Raw genomic sequence first — 11,186 nt, 5'->3', positions numbered from 1 at the left:
AAGGCTGTGGTCTTTGATCTTCATCAGTAAGTGCTTCAAGTCCTCTTCACTTTTGGCAAGCGAGGTTGTGTCATCTGCGTAACACAGGTTGTTCATGAGTCTTCCTCCAATCCTGATGCCCCGTTCTTCTTCGTATAGCCCAGCTTCTTGGATTATTTGCTCAGCATATAGATTGAATAGGTATGGTGAAAGGATACACCCTTGACACACGCCTTTCCTAATTTTAAACCACACGGTATCCCCTTGTTCTGTTCGAACAACTGCCTCTTGATCTATGTACATGTTCCTCATGAGCACAATTAAGTGTTTTGGAATTCCCATTCTTCGCAATGTTTTCCATAATTTTTTAATGATCCACAAGTCGAATGCCTTTGCATAGTCAGTGAAACACAGGTAAACATCTTTCTAGTACTCTTTGCTTTCAGCCAGGATCCATCTGACATCAGCAGTGATACCCCTGGTTGCATGTCCTCTTCTGAATCTGGCTTGAATTTCTGGCAGCTCCCTGTCTATGTACTGTTGTAGCCACTACTTAGTCACTCAAGCAGCAAACCTAGGAGTCATCCTTGAGTCCTTTTTTTATATCACCCCCCATTGTCTCTCCCAACACCATCTTCAGGTCCTCTCGGCTCCTCTCTAAAACAACTTGAGTTTGCCCACTTCTTCATCTCCTCTGCTAGTGCTCTATTCCAAGCCACTGTTATCTCTGGCCTGGACCACTCAGTAGCCTCCTAACTGGTGTCTCTGATTCTGTTCTTACCCTCTGTAGCTTATTCTCTATACAGGATTCAGAATGATCTTTTAAAATTGTAAATCAGAGGATGTTGGTCCCCTGCTTAAAACTCTCCAGAGATCTCTTATCATCTTGGGATAAAATCCAGCACTCCTTGTTCTCTCCCCTTTGTTCACTATCCTTTTGGCAAGTAGCCTTCTTCCTGTATTTGAACACAGTAAGCTTGTTGTTCCCTTAGAGCTTTGCACTGACTGTTCCCTCTATCTGCAGTACTTCCCTCAGATATACCTCTCAGAAGTTAACTTCCTCTTTTCAGGTCTCAACTTAATTATCACCTCTTCAGAGAGTCCTTTCCTGATCGTTCAGTCTAGAGTAGCTGCTATACACTCTTTATTACATCCAAACCCAAAACAAACTCATTATGTTGGGTCGATTCCGACTCACCGTGCCCCTGTAGGACAGAGTAGAACTGCCCCATAGCGTTTCCAAGGAGCGGCTGGTGGATTCAAACTGCCGACCTTTTGGTTAGCAGCCGAGCTCTTAACCACTGCACCACCAGGGCTCCATTATTACATCACTTGCTTTAATTTCTACATAGCACTTATGTTTTCTTGTTTATTTTCTGTCTCCCTCTTTTAAAGTATAAGTTCTACAAGAGCAGAGACTTTTTCTGTCTTATGCACTGCCAAATATATAGGACCTGGAACGTAGTAGATGCTTAATAAATGCCCATTGAAAGACAATGAATGGATTCAGGCCCTCACCATTTCTTACCTGAAATCTTGCACTAGTCTTCTGATTGGTCTCTCTGCCTTCATCCTGTACACCTGTGACAAAATGATGTTTATGAAACATAGATCTGATTACAGTTTCCCTATATATATCATTCTGCATAGACACTCCCTATTGTCTATAGATTAAAGTTGGAACTTCGTAATATGGCACCAAAGGCCTACCATGGTTTTGTGCCTTCTTCACCTTCCAGGCTCACTTCCTGTTAGTTGCATGCTGCAGATGTTCCACACCGCTTGCCGTTACTCTAGATCACTGAGCTGTGTTGTCTGTCTCCCTGCCTTGGTACATGCTGTGCACACTGCCCTAAATGCCTTCTCATCATTCCGGACTCGGCTCAGAAGTCACCCTCTTCTGAATGCTTTCCTTGTCCTTCCCAAGCATGGTTAGACACTACACTTTTATATTTCTGCTGTACCTATTATGTAACTTGTATTATTCTTTTACTACAATACACTTACTTCTTGCTTATCAACTGTTTCATTATTCGACATTTCACATTTATGACAATAGTAAAAAAAAGTCTGCTATTCAACTGTTTGGTGTGGTGTGCGTGGCGGCAATGGCTGTGGAGTGCCCTTTCCCTTGAGGAGGGTTTCCGGCCAGCCCACGCCCTCTGCTCCCTCCTCCTGGCGGGGACACAGTGTCCAGCTGCCCCAGGGCTGACCTCCTCTGTGGCCAGGGCCTCTGGGTGGATGCGCAGGCAGCACCAAGCCAGTGGGCGCCTGCTCTGGGTTCCCATCTCCTGTGCAGCCTGAGGCCCTGCAGCTCAAAATTGCTGTCAGGTGATAAGGGAGGAAAGAAAGAGACATCAGAGAGGGTGTTTGGAAGAAGTGCATGCGAGTTTAATGACGTCCCAGAATGAGCCGAACAGGGCCTGAAGCCTCTGCCTCGGTCGTGCCTGGTGTGTGGTCAGGCTCCCAGCGCAGTTGCAGGAAGCTCTGAGCCTACATGACTCAGCAGAGCAGGCTCCGGGATTGTGAACACAGGGCTTGCTGGGGTGAGAGTGGAGCCCTGGAGACGGCTTCATGAGGGAAGCGCTGACCCAGCACAGGAGGAAGGTGAAGTGGTTAAGCTGTGGGCCCTCCAGTCACGCAGCTTGGCTTTATCCATTTTTGTCTCCTCCAAGCCTGCTTCTCTGCAGAGGAATAATCCATAACAAGATTCATCACAGTGATGAGCACATCAGTAAATCTTAGCTGTTATTATTTCTATGATCATATTTTCTAAATAAAAAAATCAGACAAATAGGATGGTCTGAAAACAGAAAAAAAAAAAAAATCCTCCGTTGTCACATAACGCCTGTGTTCACATAACAACCTGGTGTCTGGAACCTAACTATGTCAGTAAGTGTTTATTTACTTATCTCTGTGTCCCTTAATTGGACTATAAGCCCTGTATGGGCAGGGTCCATGCTGTGTTTATCATTGTGTTCCCATTGCCTTGCACAGCAACTGGTGCATAAAAGCAGAAACCAGTTGCCTTTGTATTGATTTAAACTCGTGGTGACCTCAAGTGTGTTAGAGTAGAACTACACTCCATAGAGTTTTCAGTGACTGATTTTTTTGAAAGTAGATTACCAGGTCTTTCTTCTGAGGTGCCTCTAGACTCGACCTGCCAGCCTTTTGTTTAGCAGCCAAGCATGTTAACCATTTGCACCACTTGTACATAGTGAGTACTTAATAAATATTTGTGGAATAAAACCAAGGAGTCACAGAGCATATGTGTTACTGGAGAGCTGGGTTTCTCCAGAATACTGACCTATCTTCCTTTCTGGCAGAAGCAGGGAGAGTTGGAGGAAGAAGATGAAAATCTTCCTATACAAGAAGTGTCGTTTGACCCAGAGAAAGCTCAGTGTTGCCTGGTGGAGAATGGACAGATTTTGACTCATGGCAGTGGAGGAAAAGGATATGGATTGGCATCAACTGGAGTAACTTCTGGGTGCTATCAGTGGAAGGTGCGTAGAATTCCAAGTAGTTTTCTGTGTATTTTGCCTTTTAGTCCTTTTTCCCCAGGTTTTATAAAAAAAAGTGTGGAAACACTAAAAAATAGACATATATTATATGCAGTGTTCTACCGTTATGTATGATGTTAACATAAATGGAGTGAAGGATATGCAGGAACTCTCTACTATTTTTGTAACTCTTCTGTAAGTCTAAAATTATCAAAAAGTGGACAGTTGAAAAATCATGTTATGTCCCTCACATGAGGGCTCACACAGAGCACAGCCTTCCCTCAACAACGAAAATGCAGCAACATGTTTTCCCTGGGGAAGTCCATAAGAGACTCAGTCCCCAAGGTTTTTACTGGGGACTGGTCACATTGGTCCTCTTTGGCTGGCATGTACCAAAATTTTAGGTTCCAGAAGGAAAGCAGGTATTCAGCATAAACCACACTTTTTGTACAGTCTAGGTACAATGAGCCACCTGTATCAGTTAGGGACAGTTTATGGCAATGTAGGGAACTGTTTACCAGTTAAGGTCCTAGGTAACAGCCAGGGACCAATGTTGCAGACATACCTGTCTAAGGAGAGCAGTCTCAGACCTGCTGTGTTACCTTTTTTCTCACAGAAGTATGCGTGTAGAAAAATCTGTACGTAAAGAATGGAAGCTTTTCATTAATAGTTTTCTGGACTAGACACACGTCCTCGGCTTCATAAGTTGTGAACTAAAATTGCTTACTTTAATATGTTATAGTTATTCAAAGGTTATTTTAAATGTTGTACAGGGTAAAGAATAAATTTGTCTTAAAATCTTTACAAATTGATGAAATTATTTTATTTTTATGCTACTTTCACTTAGGCTGAGAATAAACTTACCATGTTCCCATAAATGCATAAGCATTAATTACAAACACATTCTCCAGTATTGGTTATTATAATTAATAGTATGTAAGCAGGGTTTTCGAATATTATTGAACATTACTACTTTTATTTTAGTTTTACATCGTGAAGGAAAACAGAGGTAACGAAGGCACATGTGTTGGAGTTTCTCGCTGGCCAGTACATGACTTTAACCACCGCACTACCTCGGACATGTGGCTGTATAGGGCCTACAGTGGTAACCTCTATCATAATGGAGAGCAGACTTTGACATTGTCCAGCTTTACTCAAGGAGATTTCATTACCTGTGTGTTAGACATGGAAGCCAGGACCATTTCTTTTGGGAAGAATGGAGAGGTACTGAAACCTATTCACAGGCATCACATATTTCCTTGTTTTTATTTACAGTTATTCAAGTGCTGATTATTCAGTTTATAGATTAGTCACTCTCCTCTGCTTTTTCTCTAATATGTTTTGGTTCTTATAATATTTATCAGCCCCAAACAACAGAAGGGAAAGATAGTAAAGTCCTAGTAAAATTGTTGACCTGGATGAAAAAATGAGGATCATTTATTATCTTTGGAATTTTCTTGTTTAGCAAGGTTAATTGAGATGTGGTAACTTCTACTCTGTCTTATAAGAGCTTTGAATTTTATTGTTGTTGGATATTACCAGTTTTAAAAAAATATTTTTGTTTCCTTTTACTTTTCGTCACCTCTGCCAAACTCTAGGAACCCAAGTTAGCTTTTGAAGATGTGGATGCAGCCGAATTGTACCCTTGTGTGATGTTCTATAGTAGCAACCCAGGGGAGAAGGTAATGAAACCTCAAGTCTGTATACTTAAAGGATATTTGTTATTTTTATTAGTATTTGTTAGTGTGTTAGAACTTATAAATATTATAAACTATTTTTACTATTAGAAGTACCTGATTACAGTAATTTACTCCTCTAGAAGAAGGTTAGATATTTTTAGAAGTTACATTTACTCGTTAGTAAGGCATTATTTGATATTCTGGCATTTTGAATATAGTGAGTCAACTTTCAAACGTATGTGTTCTTATAGATATTAGAGGAAGTAGTTTAGGGATAATCTGGTTCATTGGCAATTATGCACATGAGAGAAGAATCTAAAAATAATCTTAAATGTTAAAAGATACCATTAGCAGAATCATGGAAGTCCCAGTTTATTCCAGAGGACCATACTGCTCCTAACTTCTGGTACATCGTAACCTTTGCTCACACCTTGTTGGCAGCCATTTGATACGACACGCATATATTAGGAGTACTAACGTGCTAGAATTTATAGTGACTGATATTTTAGGAAAGAACCCTGGTGGCATAACAGTTAAGTGCTCATCTGCTAACGAAAGATTCGTGGTTCTAACCCACCGAGAGACTCTGCAGGAGAAAGACCTGGTGATCTGCTTCTGTAAAAATTTCAACCTAGGAAACCCCATGGAACAGTACTACTCTCACACGGGGTGGCTATGAGTCAGAATCAACTCACTGGCACCTAACAACAATATTTTAGGACAACTGTTAATATCACACATTTACCCCCTTCTTTTCTGCAGGTGAAAATTTGTGATATGCAAATGCGAGGCACACCACGAGACCTACTTCCAGGAGATCCCATTTGTAGTCCAGTAGCTGCAGTGCTAGCTGAGGCCACTATTCAACTTATCCGCATCCTTCACCGAACAGACCGTTGGACTTACTGCATTAACAAAAAAATGATGGAAAGGCTGCACAAAATTAAGATATGTATTAAAGAGTCAGGGCAGAAGCTAAAGAAAAGCCGCTCGGTTCAGAGCCGAGAGGAAAATGAAATGAGAGAGGAGAAGGAGGGCAAAGAGGAAGAGAAAGGTAAACACAGTAGGCATGGCCTTGCTGACCTCTCAGAGCCACAGTTGAGGACGCTTTGCATAGAGGTGTGGCCCGTGCTGGCAGTGATAGGAGGAGTTGATGCTGGTCTTAGAGTTGGAGGTCGGTGTGTTCACAAGCAAACTGGGCGCCACGCCACGCTGCTGGGAGTGGTCAAAGAGGGCAGCACGTCTGCCAAGGTCCAATGGGATGAAGCAGAAATTACCATCAGGTATGATCTGTTGAGTTACACTTTCAGCAAACGAGTATTTAATGGTGAAATGGGCCATTGCCTATAGAAAGTGAGTAATCATGTATTTTAAGTGAGCTGCCACTTAACTTTCTTTAGTAATTTTTTTTTCATACAGTTGGATATTGGTACTGTGATTTCATAAAGGACTATTTCCCAAACCTGTGTTCCTTGGAATACTAGTGGTTTGTAAAATATTGACGGTCTTTGTTATTTTGTTTTGTGAAGAAATGGTAAGCTCACTAGTTTCGGTTTAACTGGGAGTTTTCTTTCAGCTTCCTTCATTTTTATCATCTCCATTACACACTGAGATCGAAAAAAATCAACCAGACAATGCAGATCTGCCAGTGGTATTTTGTGTTAAGAGGGCTTTGAATGCAAGATAAGAACATTTAAGCCGTTAAAATTAAGTTTTGGATTATCTGTAATTTTAAGTATTGCTTTGTCTTTTATTTTTAACACACATTTTCTGTTCCCTCAATGTGTAATATTTTGGGTAGATATGAAAATTCAATGTACTTGACACAGTGTATGCTTAAAAGCATTTAGATATGTTTGCATTCAAATAGGATCTGTATGAAAAAGAAACTTCATATGTTTAAAAGGAAATATGTTACGTATCTCCATTGCTAAGGGAATTCACTTATCTAATGATTCTGCATAATTGTACCATTTGAAAACATGGATTTATTGATGATATTACGGAAGTATTCATTAACTGCCTAATGCTATTTCTTTATAGTGTTAATATGACGTAGAACATTATCTAAAACAGTGGTTCTTAGTGGTTTTTTGGAGATAGTACTTTTTTAGAATGCAATGAAAGCTGTGGGCCCTCTCAGCTGAAAAATATACGTATGGAAAGTTTACATACAATTTCAGGGGTTCATGGACCCTACCTACCTTCACCCCCACCAACCTAAGAAACCAATGAAAATTATAGAGTTGCATGAAGTATCTATTCTTAGTCTTGTTTCGGAAAGGATTTATGATGCTTTATCAAGATGCATGTAATATGGCAAAATCAATTAATTAATTAATGGCATTAAAATTAAAACAAATAAGAAAAATGAGGCAAAGGAAAATAAGATAAGGAAAGTAAAATGGAGCTAGGATTTTATTAGTACAACAAATGTATGCCACCACAACTTGGTATACTTGCTAAAATTTTGTTATGTTTTGTTTAAGTATAACATTTTTAAACTTTAGGAAATTATTGCCGCATATCAGGAAATATGTGATTATATTTTGTTTAAACTATAAATTAGAAGTGTTAACTGAAGACTATTAAGTAAAATTTTTAATGAAACAGTCTTCTCTGTAAGGTTATAAATGGCCATTACCCACATAATACACTGGATTTATTATACAGACTTTCCAAATAATTTACATCAGTAAGCAGCAAGCTACTACCCACAGGCCAAATCCAGCCTACTGCCTGTTTTGGTATATGAAGTTATTCAGCCACACCTGTCCGTTTCGGTATGTCAATGGCTGCTTTCATACTGCAGTGCAGGCTTGTGTAGCTGCCACAGAGATTGTGTGGCACGCAAAGTCTAAAATATTGACCACCAGGCCTTTAACATCGAGTGTGCCGACTCCTGACTTACATCATGTAATAGTGAATATTCTCATTTGAAAGCACATGAACATCTCATTGCTTTTGCGTTTAGCATCGCATCTCCCATTTTCTCATTATGGACTTGTTTTTCCCTCTGTTTGTAGTAACTTCTAGTTTGTGTAAATTATTTTCTGTACTGTGTACATGATGCATCTTATTGTGTCTACATTATTTTCTGTACCTTCCTCTTGTCTATCCCTCACTCGCTTCTTCCTGTGTCATTCTGATCTTTATTAAAGCTTCCCAACTTTTTGGTCGCCTAGTGATACTCCGTTGTATAATCTGGAGCCCTGTGAACCTCTGCCGTTTGATGTGGCGCGATTCCGAGGACTGACAGCTTCTGTGCTACTGGACCTAACGTATCTGACTGGCATTCACGAAGACATGGGGAAACAGAGCACCAAGCGACATGAAAAGAAACACCGACATGAGTCTGAGGAGAAAGGGGAAGTTGAGCAGAAAACCGAGAGTGACTCTGCGTTAGACGCGCGAACAGGCTTAATGTCTGACGATGTCAAAAGTCAGGGCACCACAAGCTCCAAATCAGAAAACGAAGTGTCTTCCTGTTCGTTAGATCCAACACTGTCAGGTGTGGAACCCCAACATCAAATAACAGAAGGAAAAAGAAAAAATCATGAACACATGTCCAAAAACCATGACATAGCCCAGTCAGAAATCAGAGCAGTCCAGCTCTCCTATCTCTACCTCGGTGCTATGAAATCACTTAGTGCTCTTCTTGGCTGTAGTAAATACGCTGAGCTGTTGCTGATACCAAAAGTTCTGGCTGAAAATGGCCACAACTCGGACTGCGCCAGCTCGCCAGTTGTTCACGAAGACGTGGAGATGCGCGCGGCCCTGCAGTTCTTGATGCGGCACATGGTGAAGCGCGCGGTCATGCGGTCGCCCATAAAGAGAGCGCTGGGATTAGCTGATCTGGAGCGAGCGCAAGCTGTCGTCTATAAATTAGTGGTCCATGGGCTTTTGGAAGACCAGTTTGGGGGCAAAATTAAGCAAGGTATGTTATCCAATATTTTTTTGGTTTTCACCTGTTGAAATTATTTATATTTCTAATCATCATAAGTGGTATACTCTGTAACATATTTGTAAAAAGTTTTTTTGGGGAGGGAGGGTGAAGCAATTTTCACATTTTTTCTGTAGAAGGCAAATAGTTCTTTTTTGTTTCTTTTATATTAATAATCTACCTAAGATTTTCTATTTTAAACCTACACAAGCATTAGAACTTGGTTGTTATTACTACGTTTTGTAAAACTGAAATTGAACTCATGCCACAAAAGGTACTCAAGTATTTATTGATCTGGTTCAAAATAGAAATTATTCATTCTCAGAGACATTTTAAAGTCTACTAATTTTATAGGTTATTTATTGAGTGTAAGGAGTCCTGGTGGTACGGTGGTTAAAGCATTTGGCTGCTAATGAAAAGGTTGGCGATTCAAACCCACCAGCCACTCCATGGGAGAAAGAAGTGGCAATCAGCTTCCATAAAGATATACAGCCTTAGAAACCCATTGGGGCAGTTCTGCTCTGTCCTGTGAGTCGCTATGAGTCGGAATCAACTCGATGGCAGTGGCTTTGCTTTTGGGGTTTTTATATTGAGTGTAAAAACCTTGTTTTATCTTCACCTTTGGATATGAGTTCTGAAATAAAATTGGAATTTATTCAGTAAATGTTTACTGAGTGCCCACTATGTGCCAGGCACTTTTCTAGGTTTTGGGGAGTCAGCAGTAAACAAAACAAAGTCCCTTGCCGTCATGAAGCTTACATTTCTTTTTTTCTTCCTTTCATTTCCCGTTCCTCCCTTCCTTCCTCCCTTTCTTAGTTTAGGCACTAAATAGGCACAGAGAGGTGCATGGTGCATATATGTAGGAGTGTTAAGATCATGATGATTATGAAGGGACATGGCCATTTAGCAAACCTAATAGAATTAACTGGCTTTGCCGCAACTCCGGTTTTGACTATGTTTATTTGTAGGCTTCTTTACCAGATAGTAAAATATGTATCTGTAACTACTTTGTAAACTTTTCAACATTTTAACTAAATACTTCTTTTTTTTTTAAACTCTTAGTAGTAATTTTTTTGAGGCATTGTTCACTTTAGAGCACGGGGTTTCTGTTTAGGTTTTTATTCTTTTTGTATTTACATGTCTTCCTCTTGGCCCATTTATACATTAAAGATAGGCAGTCAAAATCAGAGTGCTAAGGAAATACAGTTTTAATGGTCGGATATCTCTAGAGAATCTTTTGTCAAATCATACAACCAAAAGTGAGACTACTTCTTTGTTTGTTTTTAAGAGAGCCCTCTTCTTTAAAAAAAGAAATGCATAATGTTACATTATTGTCTGTAGAGGCTAGAGTAGTGCGTACAATGGTGAATACAAGAATGTATGTGTAAGAGCATTTGTTTTTCTGTAAATCTTTCATAAAAGTTGATACTTTTAAAAGATATTTATAAAATTTTCAAATTAAACGTTAAGTTCCCCATTCCCATTGTCACTCTGGAAAAAACAAATCTTTACTACTTTCTTAACCTTTACCTTGTTTTTATAGAGATTGATCAACAAGCCGAAGAAGGTGACCAAGCCCAGCAGGCACAGACACCAGTGACTACTAGCCCATCAGCTTCAAGCACTACTTCCTTTATGAGCAGCTCCCTGGAGGACACCACAACTGCCACCACTCCAGTCACTGATACCGAAACGGTGCCTGCATCTGAGTCCCCAGGAGTGATGCCACTTAGTCTTCTCAGGTAGAGAAGTTGACCTTTAGTGTCTGCCGTACTAATGCCTGTGGTTCTGAAACGTGTGATGGCTCTCTGATGGATGCATAGTGTGCCCAGCTGAGTCACGGCGTTCGAGAGCTGGAAGGAACCCAAGAAATCTTACGGTCAGGCTCCTTTTCCTGAAGGTGAAAATACCTCTCAGAGAAGTTGAATAACTTGCCCGAAGTCTCGCCGCTAGTTAGTGGTAGCTCCAGGTCTAATCATCTGTGCTACTGATTATCAGATATCTTCTTACGATTTTTTTTTTTCCTTTTTCTTATTTTAACTGGACTTTTGAATATCTTTTTATGAAAATAATTGTCTCTTCTTG

At 40.2% G+C, this 11,186-nt stretch overlaps 1 protein-coding gene across 4 annotated transcripts in view; it reads left to right on the top strand.

Annotated features, from left to right (window-relative positions):
* HERC1 (HECT and RLD domain containing E3 ubiquitin protein ligase family member 1) overlaps positions 1–11,186 on the top strand; it is a 196,323-nt gene that overhangs the window by 129,658 nt on the left and 55,479 nt on the right. For all 4 annotated transcript variants that reach the window (XM_004374646.2, XM_023729707.1, XM_023729706.1 and 1 more), the window contains exons 35-40: positions 3,306–3,482; positions 4,464–4,703; positions 5,078–5,161; positions 5,921–6,441; positions 8,320–9,095; positions 10,645–10,843. In XM_004374646.2, the coding sequence (XP_004374703.1) occupies positions 3,306–3,482; positions 4,464–4,703; positions 5,078–5,161; positions 5,921–6,441; positions 8,320–9,095; positions 10,645–10,843 (1,997 nt within the window). The remainder of the gene's footprint in view (positions 1–3,305; positions 3,483–4,463; positions 4,704–5,077; positions 5,162–5,920; positions 6,442–8,319; positions 9,096–10,644; positions 10,844–11,186) is intronic.

Source organism: Trichechus manatus, unplaced genomic scaffold (assembly GCF_000243295.1).
Source record: "Trichechus manatus latirostris isolate Lorelei unplaced genomic scaffold, TriManLat1.0 scaffold00030, whole genome shotgun sequence".
Lineage (NCBI taxonomy): Eukaryota > Metazoa > Chordata > Mammalia > Sirenia > Trichechidae > Trichechus > Trichechus manatus.
The sequence above is the reverse complement of the archived record's forward strand: the minus strand, read 5'-3'. Positions and strand labels throughout refer to the sequence as shown.